A 14,421-nucleotide genomic window follows, 5' to 3' on the forward strand; every position below is an offset into this window, starting at 1 on the left:
GCCCACAGGGGATTATTGTGTCCGTCGTGCAAGGAGGGGCTAGGTGGGAAGGGAGAGGCTGGGCGGGGAGGGTGGGGGGGGCTGGGTGGAGAGGGTGGGAGGGGTGGGGCTGGGTGGGGAGGGGCTGGTCACCCCGTGGTGCCCTTATAAAACTCAACGTTTAACCTACTCACGCCGGCTTGTGCCCGCCCTCACAGTCGGGAATATTTGCGGAATACACCACGCCGCCGTTGACCCTGGCCATTGACCGAGCAACCCAACGTTCCTACCAGCTCCCTCCGCAGGAGGAATGTGTTTTACCAGGTCATGGGGCCCTACTGACCTGTAATGTAGCTCTTTTTAAATCCTTTATATTAAGTTCGCTTGCTTGCTTGCTTACGACCGTGCAAACCTTTCGGTCGTTTTTTAACCCACTTCCCGTGATCCAATCGAGCTGACATTTTCCACACAGACTCGTTGTGTGTGACAATTAATGTTCGTGAAAAAACAATTCCAAAATTTTACACTGTTTAGGGAAAACAAATTAAATATTTAATTACCAATTGTTTAATACTGCAGACAATCATCTGACACATAGGTGGCAGCCATCTCAAGCCAGAGGACGAGAGGACTCTAGCCGCCACGCATATAAAGGATTTAGAGTGAAAAACTTTGTTTTTACGGGTTATACTTATTTAGACGCTACCTGGCCACACGTGATGATAGCTCAACTCGGTGGCTTATCGTGTTGAAATGTATTACAAGACAAATACTCTGAACGCACGTTGACAAATGAGGAGGGGGGGGGGGTGGGACAAATCGAACACTTTGATTGATCATTTTAGTCCATCCGCACCGCTGGATCACCGCACCGATCTTGATGCTGATGAGATACTGAACGTCGAAACCGGGTCCGGACAGCGTTTGGCTGGCATTGACCCAACGCTGCTGGTTAATCGTCGCACTCGCAAAAAGGGCCGTGCGTTTGACCGGAAGTGGTAATAAAAACGACTATTGCAGTCAAAGTGGAGAGGCAGATTTGAGGACGAGGTGTTTTTTTTTTTAACGTGGCACGCGACTGCCATCTGGCGGAAGAGTTAATTACTTCGTCAAATCAACGCGTCAGTAACTCTGAACCCTGAAAGTCAAACAAATGTCTATGTACAGTATACACATACACGAGGCGACGTTTCGGGCAATGGCCCCCTTTCTTCGTGGCAGAGAGATCGGTTTGGAAGAGTGGCAGCGCTAATTTGGCGAACGTGTTGCGTTTGTTTGCTTGGGCGAGATTCGTTCACAAGAGCTACCGCAGGGGAGCGACGAACTATGGATGTCTTTGACCCGTGTGTACAATAATATGCAGGATCGAATTGCCTACCGTCTATGATTTCAGTTGCACCGTGTGTATTTGGGGTTTGGAGGAAGACGATCACACGGTCACAGTATCCATGGATAAAGATTTAAAGGCAGAGGTACTCCTCTACTAACGAACAAGTTAGGTTCCAGAGGTCTGTTCGTGAGTCGATTTGTTCGTAAGTCCAACTTTACTCCAGTCGATTCCAAACGTGTTGTATGGCGTGTACACAAAACACGGGGAATGGCTTTAAAAGTTGGATCATCTCCTGTAGATGTAGATGCCACTGGTTCTTCATATTCTGCAGATGTAGATGCCACTGGTTCTTCATATTCTGCAGATGTAGATGCCACTGGCTATTCATGTTCTGCAGATGTAGATGCCACTGGTTCTTTATGTTATGCATATGTAGATGCCACTGGTTCTTCACGTTCTGCAGATGTAGATGCCACTGGTTCTGCACCTTCTGCAGGTGTAGATGCCACTGGTTCTTCATATTCTGCAGATGTAAATGGCACTGGTTCTTCACGTTCTACAGATGTAGATGCCACTGGTTCTTCAAGTTCTACAGATGTAGATGCCACCACCGCCATCTATTGCGCGGCGGTTGCACTTAGGGCTCTCTGTCCCAACTTGCAATCCGACATACGGGACAGGTTTGTTCGTATCTCTGAAAGTTCGTAAGTCGCGTGTTCGTAAGTAGAGGAGTACCTGTACAATAACTGACAAATAAGTTATCGTGCGTCTTGGGTGCGGGTGGATGAGGGTGGGTGGGGGTGCATGGAGTGGGTGGGGGTGCATGGAGTGGGTAGGGGTGGGTGGGGGTGAGTGAGGGTGGTGAGCGGAGTGGGTGAGGGTGGGTGAATGGAGTGGGGGGGTGAGTGGAGTGGATGGGTGAATGGAGTGGGGGGGGTGAGTGGAGTGGGTGGGGGTGGGTGAGTGGGGGGGTGAGTGGAGTGGGGGGGGTGAGCGTGGTGGGTGGGGGTGGGTAGAGGTTGGTGGGTGGGTGGGGTGGGTGGAGGTTGGTGGGTGGGTGGAGTGGGTGGCGAGCGGAGTGGGTGGGGGTGAGTGGAGTGGGGGGGGGGGTGAGTGGGGTGGGTGGGGGTGAGTGGAGTGGGGGGAGTGGTGAGCGGAGTGGGTGGGGGTGGGTGAGTGGAGTGGTGGGGGTGAGTGGAGTGGGGGGTCAGCGGAGTGGGTGAGTGGAGTGGTTGAGTGGAGTGGAGGGGGTGAGTGGAGTGGGTGGGGGTGAGTGGAGTGGGTGGGTGGGGGTGGGTGGAGGTGGGTGGGGGTGGGTGAGCGGAGTGGGTGGGGGTGAGTGGAGTGGGGGGGGTGGTGAGCGGAGTGGGGGTGGGTGAGTGGAGTGGGGGGGTGAGTGGAGTGGGGGGGTGAGCGGAGTGGGTGGGGGTGGGTGAGTGGAGTGGGGGGGTGAGTGGAGTGGGGTGGTGAGCGGAGTGGGTGGGGGTGGGTGAGTGGAGTGGGGGGGTGAGTGGAGTGGGGGGGTGAGCGGAGTGTGGGGGTGGGTGAGGGTGGGAATGGGTGGGAGTGGGTGGGTGAGGGTGGTGAGCGGAGTGGGTGGGAGTGTGTGGGGGTGGGTGAGGGTGGGAGTGGGTGGGAGTGGGTGGGTGAGGGTGGTGAGCGGAGTGGGTGGGAGTGGGTGGGAGTGGGTGGGGGTGGGTGAGGGTGGGAGTGGGTGGGAGTGGGTGGGTGGGTGGGTGAGGGTGGTGAGCGGAGTGGGTGGGAGTGGGTGGGGGTGGGTGAGGGTGGTGAGCGGAGTGGGTGAGTGGAGTGGAGGGGGTGAGTGGAGTGGGTGGGGGTGAGTGGAGTGGGTGGGGGTGGGTGAGTGGAGTGGGGGGGAGTGAGCGGAGTGGATGGGTGAGGGTGGTGAGCGGAGTGGGTGGGGTGGATGGGGGTGGGTGAGGGTGGTGAGCGGAGTGGGTGGGTGGGGGCTGGTGGGGGCGGGTGGGGGCGGGTGGGGGCGGGTGGGGGCGGGTGGGGGTGGTGAGCGGAGTGGGTGGGTGGGGGCTGCATCTCGGCTCCTCCTCCTCCGCCGGCTCGTGACGCACACTCCGCACCGCTGCTGACGTGGATGCCGAGCCCAGCTGGCAGGGCAGGAGGTGTTGGTGGTGGTGGTGTTGTTGGTGTTGTTGTTGGTGGTGGTGTTGGGGCGGGCGGCGTGAGAGACAAACACGGCCGCGACCACCCCCCCCCGTAGCGTCTCTCTCCCTCCATCCGGCACGCACCACGGAGCGAGCGGGGGGAGACCAACACAGCCGGCGGTCGCCTTCGCCACCAAGCGGAAGCAGCAGAGCATCGTGACGAGTCTCCTGCCCCTACAGCTACTGCTACAGCTGCTACAGCTGCTGCTGCTGCAGCTGCTGTAGTCACATTCTAGTAAGTGTCCTCTGCCGTGTCGCTCCTCGCGTGACGGATCACGTCCCGTCGTGATTGAAGGGACTCGGGGCCTGGTTACTCAGCACCTGGGACTCGGGGCCTGGGATTGCTTACCTGGGACCTGGGACTCAGTCCCTTGGGCCTGGTGGTGACTACCTGGGGCATGAGACTCAGGAACCTGAGACTCAGAACCTGGGGCCTGGGACTCAGTCACTGGGACCCTGGTGACAGGACTGTTCCAGTTGTGGTTAAGGGTACCAGGAGCTCGCACCGTAGTAGGACTTTGGTTGTTGTTGTTGTTTAAAGGGACTCGGAGCCCAGCGGGCACGGGAGTGGAACCTGCGTTGTGTGATGTCCGGGAGTTGTGGCGGTGGATCAGCTGATGCTGACGCCAGACGCGTTGTACCCAAAGTCTGTGGTTTTCGCGAAATCCCAGTCTTTAATACCCCCCCCCCCCCCCCCCCCGTGGATTAAGACGCTATTGTGCTGAGTTTATATTACCCCCTACTCCTAAACCACGTGTGTGTGTACCTAAACCACGTGCGGATTATGTTTAACCATAGTCCTAAACCCATTACTTATCCCGAACCCTCACCATACATTAACCCTAATACTAAACCCTATATGTTTATCCCTAACCATATGGGTTTTTTTCTTAAGGCTGGTCATGAACCCCCATAACGAGACCTAACCCTCTGCTGAATATCCCACGTAGCTTTAGGCCCCTGACATCTCTGTGCAACACGATGCCTCGTGCCTAAACCCCCTTAACAGTTAGACTGTACTCTAATCTTAAAACTGTACAACATAGCTTAACAACCAACGCGTTAACACCTGGGCCTGCATCACAAACTTCCGGGCCTAACCCCGTGCGCTTCGCTGACTTAACCAGAGCCTTGCAAAGGTCACGAACCTAATTCGTAACTTGAACGCGCAATTCGTGACGTTGCCAGTGGACACCTGGTCGGGCTATCTGCCAAATGGCAGCAGCAGCTCATTTCGGTGGATAAAACGGGTGGTGGGGAGGGATGCATCCGTGATGATTGTCAAGTTGAGACGCGGCGATTGAGGGCGGCCGCGGCACCAACCAGAGCAACGGGGAATTTCCACCACCACGGTGATAGATCGAGAGTGGCTGTCGTTGTGTTACTAGGTCTGGGCTCTAGAGTGGGTGATGAGTTCTAGATCTGGGCTATAGAGGGGTGATGAGTTCTGGGTCTGTGCTATAGAGTGGGTGATGAGTTATAGGTCTGGGCTATAGAGTGGGTGATGAGTTCTGGGTCTGGGCTATAGAGTGGGTGATGAGTTCTGGGTCTGGGCTATAGAATGGGTGATGAGTTCTATATCTGGGCTATAGAGTGGGTGATGAGTTCTGGGTCTGGGCTATAGAGTGTGTGATGAGTTCTGGGTCTGGGCTGTAGAGTGGGTGATGAGTTATAGGTCTGGGCTATAGAGTGGGTGATGAGTTCTGGGTCTGGGCTATAGAGTGGGTGATGAGTTCTAGGTCTGGGCTATAGAGTGTGTGATGAGTTCTAGATCTGGGCTATAGAGTGTGTGATGAGTTCTAGATCTGGGCTATAGAGTGGGTGATGAGTTATAGGTCTGGGCTATAGAGTGGGTGATGAGTTCTGGGTCTGGGCTATAAAGTGGGTGATGAGTTCTGGGTCTGGGCTATAGAGTGGGTGATGAGTTCTAGATCTGGGCTATAGAGTGGGTGATGAGTTCTGGGTCTGGGCTATAGAGTGGGTGATGAGTTCTGGGTCTGGGCTATAGAGTGGGTGATGAGTTCTGGGTCTGGGCTATAGAGTGGGTGATGAGTTCTGGGTCTGGGCTATAGAGTGGGTGATGAGTTCTGGGTCTGGGCTATAGAGTGGGTGATGAGTTCTGGGTCTGGGCTATAGAGTGGGTGATGAGTTCTGGGTCTGGGCTATAGAGTGGGTGATGAGTTCTGGGTCTGGGCTATAGAGTGGGGGATGAGTTCTGGGTCTGAGCTATAGAGTGGGTGATGAGTTCTGGGTCTGAGCTATAGAGTGGGTGATGAGTTCTGGGTCTGGGCTATAGAGTGGGTGATGAGTTCTGGGTATGGGCTATAGAGTGGGTGATGAGTTCTAGATCTGAGCTATAGAGTGGGTGATGAGTTCTGGGTCTGGGCTATAGAGTGGGTGATGAGTTATGGGTCTGGGCTGTAGAGTGGGTGATGAGTTATAAGTCTGGGCTATAGAGTGTGTGTTTCGTTATAGATTTGGGCTATAGAGTTAGCCATGAGTGATGTGTCTGGTTCCCGGCTCGCGTCCTGCGGATCTGTGGCGTGTCTACGTCGCACCGGCTACGTTTAGTTTTCTACCGCCTGACACATTTTTAAATCCTTTATATTAAGTTCACTTGCTTGCTTGCTTGCGCGCTTATGACCGTGCAAATCTTTCGGTCGTTTTTTAACCCACTTCCCGTCATCCAATCGAGCTGACATTTTGCACACAGACTCGTTGTGCGTGACAATTAATGTTCGTGAAAAAACAATTCAAAAATTTTACACTGTTTAGGGGAAAAAATAAATATTTAATTACCAATTTCTTAATGCTGGCAGACAATCATCTGACCCATAGGTGGCAGCCTATCTCAAGCCAGAGGACGAGAGGACTTTAGCCGCCACGCATATAAAGGATTTATAGTGAAAAACTTTGTTTTTACGGGTAAATTTTTTAATTCGTTTATTCACTTGCCAAATCGTGTGCAGGTCCCAGAAAATGTGGGCACTCTCTCCCTCTCTGTTCCAGGCGGGGCGCGGGGGGGGGGCAGTAACATTTTGACACTCAACGTGAACAAAACATCAACAACGAAACGTTCCTTGCCAAACGTGTTACAAGCACATTCGTGGCTCGCGAATTATCCGTCTCTTGTGCGGCGCACGCGCGCACACCACCACCCCACCACCACCCCCGCCACCACCACCACCCCCGCTCAACTCGCCGAGTTGGGCACTGAATGGAGGGGTCATTCGCAGCAGCAGGGTAACACACACACACACACACCCCTCCCTGCCGCATTGTCCAAGGAGAGAGGCCACTTAGGCGAGGATTGTTTGTCAGCACAGGCACGCAGCCGTCGTTGCGTTCCCTTCCGTTATGCCCTCTCGTGTTGCCGTCACGCAACGGGCGCCGTGTTTTGACTGCTGCAGCAGCTGCAGCAGGGGCAGACGACAAAAGGCTTCATCGCGGCGACCTGCGTTGGTTATTGTTGTGAGCCGTGCGCGCGCGCGGACAAAAAGTGTTTCTCGACCGCACGATGGACTAAGATCCTCCTCCCCGCCCGGTCCACTCGCCGTCAGCGAGCGGCGTCCGCCGAGGGGGCGGGTGGCCACCGCTACTCCCGGCCGCCTTTGTCTCCCCAATCGGTGATGATTGCACACCGCACCATGGTGCTCGTTTGAGGCTGAGTCGACTTAGGGGAGGCCCAGGACCGGTTCAGATAATCGTCGCTGGAGTTGGCCGTGAGCGGGAGTTGAACTCGGGTCGCTGGGTTCGTAGCGCAGCGCGCTAACCGCTACACCACCGCTCCCCACACAGCCACAGGTGTGACACACTCAGATGTGACAGCCACATGTGTGAAACACACGCCTTGACACACAGGTGTGGCACACACACACACCTTGACACACACACAGGTGTGACACACACACACCTTGACACACACACACCTTGACACACACACACCTTGACACACACCTTGACACACACACCTTGACACACACACACCTTGACACACACACACAAGTGTGACACACACACAGGTGTGACACACACACACACCGTGACACACACACACCGTGACACACACACACCGTGACACACACACACCTTGACACACACACACACCGTGACACACACACAGGTGTGACACACATACACCGTGACACACACACACACCTTGACACACACACACTGTGACACACACACACACCGTGACACGCACACACCGTGACACGCACACACACCTTGACACACACACACACCGTGACACACACACACGCCGTGACACACACACACACCGTGACACACACACACACCGTGACACACACACACACCGTGACACACACACACACCGTGACACACACACACACCGTGACACACACACACACCGTGACACACACACACACCGTGACACACACACACACCGTGACACACACACACAGGTGTGACTCCGCTTCTCCGTCGCGTGCCTTATGGGGAGCAGTCGCTGTCTCTGATCGGGGTGTGGTTGTGGCTGGAGGGGAGGGAGGGAGGGAGTGAGGGAGTGGGTGACTGGGTGACTGGGTGATGGAGCCAGAGCGCGGCTCTGGATGGGATTGTGCCCAGGTGAACCGGATCAACTGGAATCCCCTCACCCTCCCCCCACCCTCCCCCCACTCTCCCCCCACTCTCCCCCACTCTCCCCCCACTCTCCCCCAACCCTCCCCCATCCTCCCCCCACCCTCCCCCACCCTCCTCCCACCCTCCCCCCACTCTCCCCCCACTCTCCCCCCACCCTCCCCCCACCCTCCCCCCACCCTCCCCCCACCCTCCCCCCAACCTCCCCCCACCCTCCCCCCACCCTCCCCCCACTCTCCCCCCACCCTCCCCCCACTCTCCCCCACCCTCCCCCCACTCTCCCCCCACTCCTCCCCCCACTCTCCCCCCACCCTCCCCCCACTCTCCCCCCACCCTCCCCCCACCCTCCCCCACCCTCCCCCCACTTTGGGCTGTCCCAGGCAACAGCGACCCCCAGGGAAGTAAACTCAACCAAATTCTATTATTTTTTATTATTTCACCAGGTAAGACCAACTCGGATTCGTGTTGCTCGTTTTTCCCAAGAGGCGAGCTGGCCACAAATGAAAGCGCAAAGAAGCGGCGTTAACCATCGCGTGGAAATGCAAAGCAGTAGCCAAAGACTCTAAACGCGGCGTTGTGGTTGTTGATTCTAAACGCGGAGGGAGTTAGACCCAGAGACAATTCCACGCGAACCACGGGGAGAACGCGCAAACCCCAAATGAACCAGGCGTCGGGGTTGGGATCGAACCCACGACCTCCTTCCTACCAGACAAAGATCCCCTGTATAGCCTCGAGAGAACTTTGGGGCAAGTGCTGTTAGCGAGCACCTCTGAAGGCCAGAAGGCACACGAGGGGGTGGATGGCCAAAACCACGCCCAGCCGTCTTTGTCTTCCCAGTGGCGATGTTTTACACACGGCACCAGGTACTCATTTGAGGCTGAATCGACCTAGGGGAGGGCCTGGACCGGTTCAGATAATCGTCACCGGTGTTGGCCCTGAGTGGAGGGGCGTGGGTGTTCGTGTGTCATAGACTCTGGATAATCGCAAAACTAAAATAGTCATTGTCGTGTGCGTGTGTGCGTATGAGTGTGAGTTGGTGGTGGGAGCGGTGGTGCAGCGGTTAGCGCGCTGCACTACAAACCCGGCGTCCCGAGTTCGATTCCTGCTCTCACGGCCAACAACACCGGTGACGATTATCTGCACCGGTCCTGGGCCTCCCCTAGGTGGACTCAGCCTCAAATGAGTACCTGGTGGCGGTGTCTAGTCAACATCGCCACTGGGGAGACAAAGGCGGCTGGGCGCGGTGCTGGCCAAACCCCTCCCCCTTGTGTGCCACAGGTGCTGCCCGCTAACGGCACTTGCCCCAGCAGTCTGCTCGAGGCTACACGGGGGATCTTTGTCTTTGTGCGAGCGGCGTGATTTGTTTAAAATCGCCGCTTTGCTCTGAGCACGGGCCCGCGTCACGCCTTGGGAACGGTGCAACAATGGGCAGGGATTAAACGTTGCCATCGATAAGAGTTGTAATGGACATCTTGAACTGTTTGTCGTCAGGTTATTGTTGTTGGATGGGCTTGTGGGGGGGGAAGGGGGAGTGGTGATTTCAAAGTGGAGCGGTGGGAGGGCAGAAGCTGAAAGAAAAGTGAGGTGGCCTGCAGTGTGGTGAGTGGTGAGTGAGTGGTGAGTGGTGAGTGGGCTAGTGTGTGAGTGGTGAGTGAGAAGGCGAGTGTGTGAGTGGTGAGTGAGAAGGCTAGTGTGTGAGTGGTGAGTGAGAAGGCTAGTGTGTGAGTGGTGAATGAGAAGGCTAGTGTGTGAGTGAGTAGGTGTGTGGGTGGATTAGTGGGTGCTTGTGCAGGTGTGTTGTGTGGGTGAGTGAGTGGTGAGTGAGAAGGCTAGTGTGTGAGTGGCGAGTGAGTGGTGAGTGGGCTAGTGTGTGAGTGAGTAGGTGTGTGGGTGGATTAGTGGGTGCTTGTGCGGGTGTGTTGTGTGGGTGAGTGAGTGGTGAGTGAGTGGTGAGTGACGAGGCTAGTGTGTGAGTGGTGAGTGAGAAACCTAGTGTGTGAGTGGTGAGTGAGTGGTGAGTGAGAAACCGAGTGTGTGAGTGGTGAGTGAGAAGGCGAGTGTGTGAGTGGTGAGTGAGTGGTGAGTGAGAAGGCTAGTGTGTGAGTGGGTAGGTATGTGGGAGGATGAGTGGGTGCAGCTGGGTTGTGTGGGTGGGGTGAGTGAGTGAATGAGTGGGTGTGTGGATGTGTTCGTGGCAGAGGTGGTGCATCGGCCAGTCATCTCGGTCATCTCAGTCAGTCGACCCGTGGCACCTGGGTCTGCCCCGCGACCTCCTGCCAGCGGGCGTTCGACACTTCACATAGCCTCAAGGTGCACATGGCCTGGCACAAGCGTCGTGGTGACGTCACTGCCACTTAATGGCGAATGGCGGTTGTTGTTGTTGTGGCAGAGTAGTGAGTGTGGGTGAATGAGTTAGTGGGTTGGTGAGTGAGAGAGTGCATGAGTGGGCGAGTGAGTGGATGGGTGAGTGAATGAAGTGTGTGTGTGTGCGGGTGGGTGGATGAATGAGTGAGTGGGTGGGTTAGTGCGTGGGTTTTGGTGAGTGTGGTAGTGTGGGTGTGTTAGCGGCAGAGTGGGTGAGTAGTGAGTGTGGGCGGGTGGGTTATTGGGTGAGTGAGTGGCTGAGTGGATGAGCAAGTGTGTAGTCGTGCTCTGCAGTGGGTTGAGCACGGTGTTGTGTTTGAACAAAGTGTGGTAAAGCATCTTTTTTAATGTATTTCCTTACCGGTAATACAACGAGAACTCGTTGGGACGAAGCCCTGTGGCTACCGGTCGACCGCGTGGTGCACGCTGATGGCGTGGCAATCACGCGCCGCTTACTCTGAGACTCGGCCGCTGAACCCGGTGCGTGCCGCTGAACCCGGTGCGTGCCGCTGAACCCGTAGCGTGCCGCTGAACCTGTAGCGTGCCGCTGAACCCGTAGCGTGCCGCTGAACCCGTAGCGTGCCGCTGAACCTGTAGCGTGCCGCTAAAAGGCGCGGCGCATGCCCCCGCCAAAAGCCAACAAAGCGCTTACCTGTGCACTTTGCGTCGTCAAACACTCCGCACTCCCCTCGGCCATCCCGTGATTAATGTGGGGGTTGTTGCGACGAGGGTGGCGGAGTTCCCACACTCTGGGGTAGTGAGTGTGTGTGTGCGCACGCTCACGAGCGGGTGGAGGTCTCGCTCCGGATCAATCGAGCGGCGGGGGGGAAGAGGCACGGTTATCCGTTTCATCGGCTGGATAAACGCTCAGGGTAAAGAAAGTTACCTGGACCTGTCGCAGCCGCACGAAGTTCCCGTGTCGTCTTCTCTGGCCACGGTTACATGCCCCCCCCCCTCTCCCTTCGCTGTGCGTGAGGCCACGGAGAGACACTTTTACTGAACACACCTGCGGTGGTTTTAGACTGCGGCGGTTCTCAGCCGGTTTTTGGCGACTGTTGAATTTAGTTGCAACCGAGTAACCCCCCCCCCCCTTGCCTGACCCAACACGGTTCTGAGAAGTAAACGTACGAATGATGGACATCAATATTTCAACCAAAGGTCCATTTTTGTGAGGTATCCCTATCTTAGCCGGTAACTGCAAGCGGTTAATCTTGACTTCAAGCTTTCGTGACTGCAGGAATTCATCGTTTTTTAAAATTTACTTTGAACCTATCTACGCGACTTTACCGAAAGACCCTAAGAATATGCAAGCAGAGAACAACCAAATCAACGTCACGCTTTCCGTGCGTGACGTCATTTGTTCGCACTCGCCGGCTGCTCTTGGAAGCCACGTGGTCTACGACCCGCGAGTTGAGAAAGGTCTCTTACGGCGTTCTAGATTACCACGTGCATTTAAATGTTGTCGTTATTTTACATGGGCACATTCACACGTGGCTATTCACCGACGACTCTCGTGCGGTATAATGTCACGCATTCATAAATAACCTCGCGTGTACCCCCTTGGGTCACTGCCACGTACCCCTGGGAGTAGGCGTACTCCTCCGGTTGAGAACCACTGGGTTCCAACATTGAGGCTAACGGCCATCGTGGTCGCACGCGGACTGCTGTAACCGCTCTGGCGGCTGTAACGGCGTCTCACATGTGTCTGGGTCTCGCCAAGACGCACAGCTCCGCACAGATGGATTAAATAATTCGCTGGCTGTACATTACTGCAGTATGAATAGACATTATTCGGTGATGCTGCTGCGGCTGCTGCGTTGGCAGTGGTGCACAAGCGCAATTAACAACAACAACACAACAAACCTTGACGCGTGGCCTTAAAAGATGAACGGATATAATCGATGACGTTTCGGGCAACGGCCCTTCTTTAGTTTACGTGCTGCGAAGCAAAGCCCCGTAGGGCACCCCCCCCCCCCCCCCCCCCACCGCCCATCGCATTATCTCCCAGAGATGCGACGAGACCGGGACACGTACGATCCCCCGCCAACCTGAGTTCGACTCCCAGCCCAGCCCGCCACGGCCGAACATCGGGGCTGGCGATTTATCTGAGCCGGGTCGACCCGGCCCTCAGAGCGAGCACCTGGCGTTCGTGTGGCGCGGAGAGCATCACCATCTGGGGGGGGGGGGGCCGGGACCACGCCACCTCCTTATGCCGCCGTGGCAGCCGTCGTCTTCGATGCTCGCTAACAGCACCTTGCGGCGGCGTGAGGCTGTGTGGGCTACGGTGGTGGTGGTGGTGGGGGGGGAAGAGGGCAGCAGTGGCCATCGGGCCCTGCGGCATGGAGGCCGGCGTGGGTGGGGGGGGAAGGTGGTGGGGGCTGTGTACACGTGGAGGGGGGGGGGGGGTGCCGAGTCAGCGACTCCGGCGAGGGTTGATCGGCAGCATCGCTGACGGCCAGAATTCGCCGGAATTCAAACTAAAACAATTTTTATTTTATTTTACCCGGTGAGGGCTCACTCAGCTGTAGAACTCTTTGTCTGGAGCGACCTCGCCATCACAAATGAGAGCTCAACGAAGCGGCTGATATCATCATCGTATGGAAATTCATAGCGGTAGTCAAATGCTCTAAACGCCGTGATGTTGATTCTAAACGTGGAGGGAAAAACCGGAGGACGCTGAGAAAAATCCACGCGACCACCACGAGGAGAGAGAGCGAGAGAGACACGCAAACTCCAAATATACAGCAGCAGGCGTCGGGGTCGGGATCGAACCCACGACCTCCTGCGTACCAGGCGAGGTTGTCAACATCCCGCCAGCGTGGCACCTGCCACTGCCACAGTGGCGGAGGGAGGAGGAGGAGAGGGAGCGGCGGCGGCGGCGGCGTCGCTATAACCGACGTGACCTTTCGCGATTGACGCACGCTACCCCCCCCCCCCCACACTTTCCCCCAGCCCCTCCCCGACGCGCGTCGCCACGCGGTTCAACCGTCGCCTGACCAGGTGCGGCGAAGCATCGCGGCACCTGCGGTCCGCGCGCGGCGACGTGGAGGCAGACGGGGGTTGGCGGATCACGCGGCGGATGGCGATCGCTCCGACTCGGCTAACCTCCCGTTCCCCCCTCGCCCGTCAGGCGGAGGAGCCCGCGGTGCCGTCGGGACCCCCGGCGGGACCCCCTCCCCCCGTCGCCCCGCACCATGCCGACAGGTGAGCTCCCCACACCACCCAGCACCTCCCACCCCCTCCAACCCCCCTCCCATCCACCCCCATGGCGACAGCTGAACGCCCAGCGCTGCCCCCCACCCCCGCGACACCCTCCCACCTCCATCCCTCAACCCCCCCCCCCCTCACTCTGCACCATGTCGACAGGTGAGCCCCACCCCCCCAAAAACTACCTGGGCTGTGTAAAACAGTCGTCGTTTTTTTATTTCACGTGGCAAGGACATATGCGTCAAGGAGGCGTAATTGCTACTTTTACTCGTGCTATTTATTTAGTCCGCAACGATGCGAATGGTTATTTTGTGTCACGTGGATGGACATTGAACTTCTTCCGCACCGTACGTAGCCAATCGAGGTCACCAGAGGTGTGTGGAAGGGGGGGAGACCACAAAATAAACACGCACAAAAAAAATAATCAGCAGATAATCTGATTGTGGGTTTGTCCTGAGGCCCTCTATTCGATCACTCTTCCGTCAATCTCGCTGAGCGAGGAGTCCCTGGAAAGCTCAAGATTCGTCGTTTACGCAAGCCGGGTTGAAATCACGAAAAAGCTTGACCATTGACCTGATAATTCGGATAATTCGGATAATTCGGCTAAAACGGCAACAACAGCCCAGCGCGTGGCACAGCGCATGCGTGTGTGTGCGTCTGTGTGTGTGTGTCTGTGTGTGTGCACGTGTCTGTGTGCGCGTGTCTGTGTGCGCATCTGTGTGTGCACGTGTTTGTGTGTGTGTGTGTGTGCGTGTCTGTGTG

The 14,421-nt window shown here is 56.6% G+C and overlaps 1 protein-coding gene across 1 annotated transcript in view; it reads left to right on the forward strand.

Annotated features, from left to right (window-relative positions):
* Positions 1–3,418: 3,418 nt before the first annotated feature.
* SGSM3 (small G protein signaling modulator 3) overlaps positions 3,419–14,421 on the forward strand; it is a 32,747-nt gene continuing 21,744 nt past the window's right edge. Inside the window, exons 1-2 of the mRNA XM_061560774.1 lie at positions 3,419–3,724; positions 13,583–13,656. Of these exons, the coding sequence (XP_061416758.1) occupies positions 13,647–13,656 (10 nt within the window). The 5' untranslated portion in view covers positions 3,419–3,724; positions 13,583–13,646. The remainder of the gene's footprint in view (positions 3,725–13,582; positions 13,657–14,421) is intronic.

Source organism: Lethenteron reissneri, chromosome 26 (assembly GCF_015708825.2).
Source record: "Lethenteron reissneri isolate LAM-NWPU_2019-01 chromosome 26, ASM1570882v1, whole genome shotgun sequence".
Taxonomy (NCBI): Eukaryota; Metazoa; Chordata; class Hyperoartia; order Petromyzontiformes; family Petromyzontidae; genus Lethenteron; species Lethenteron reissneri.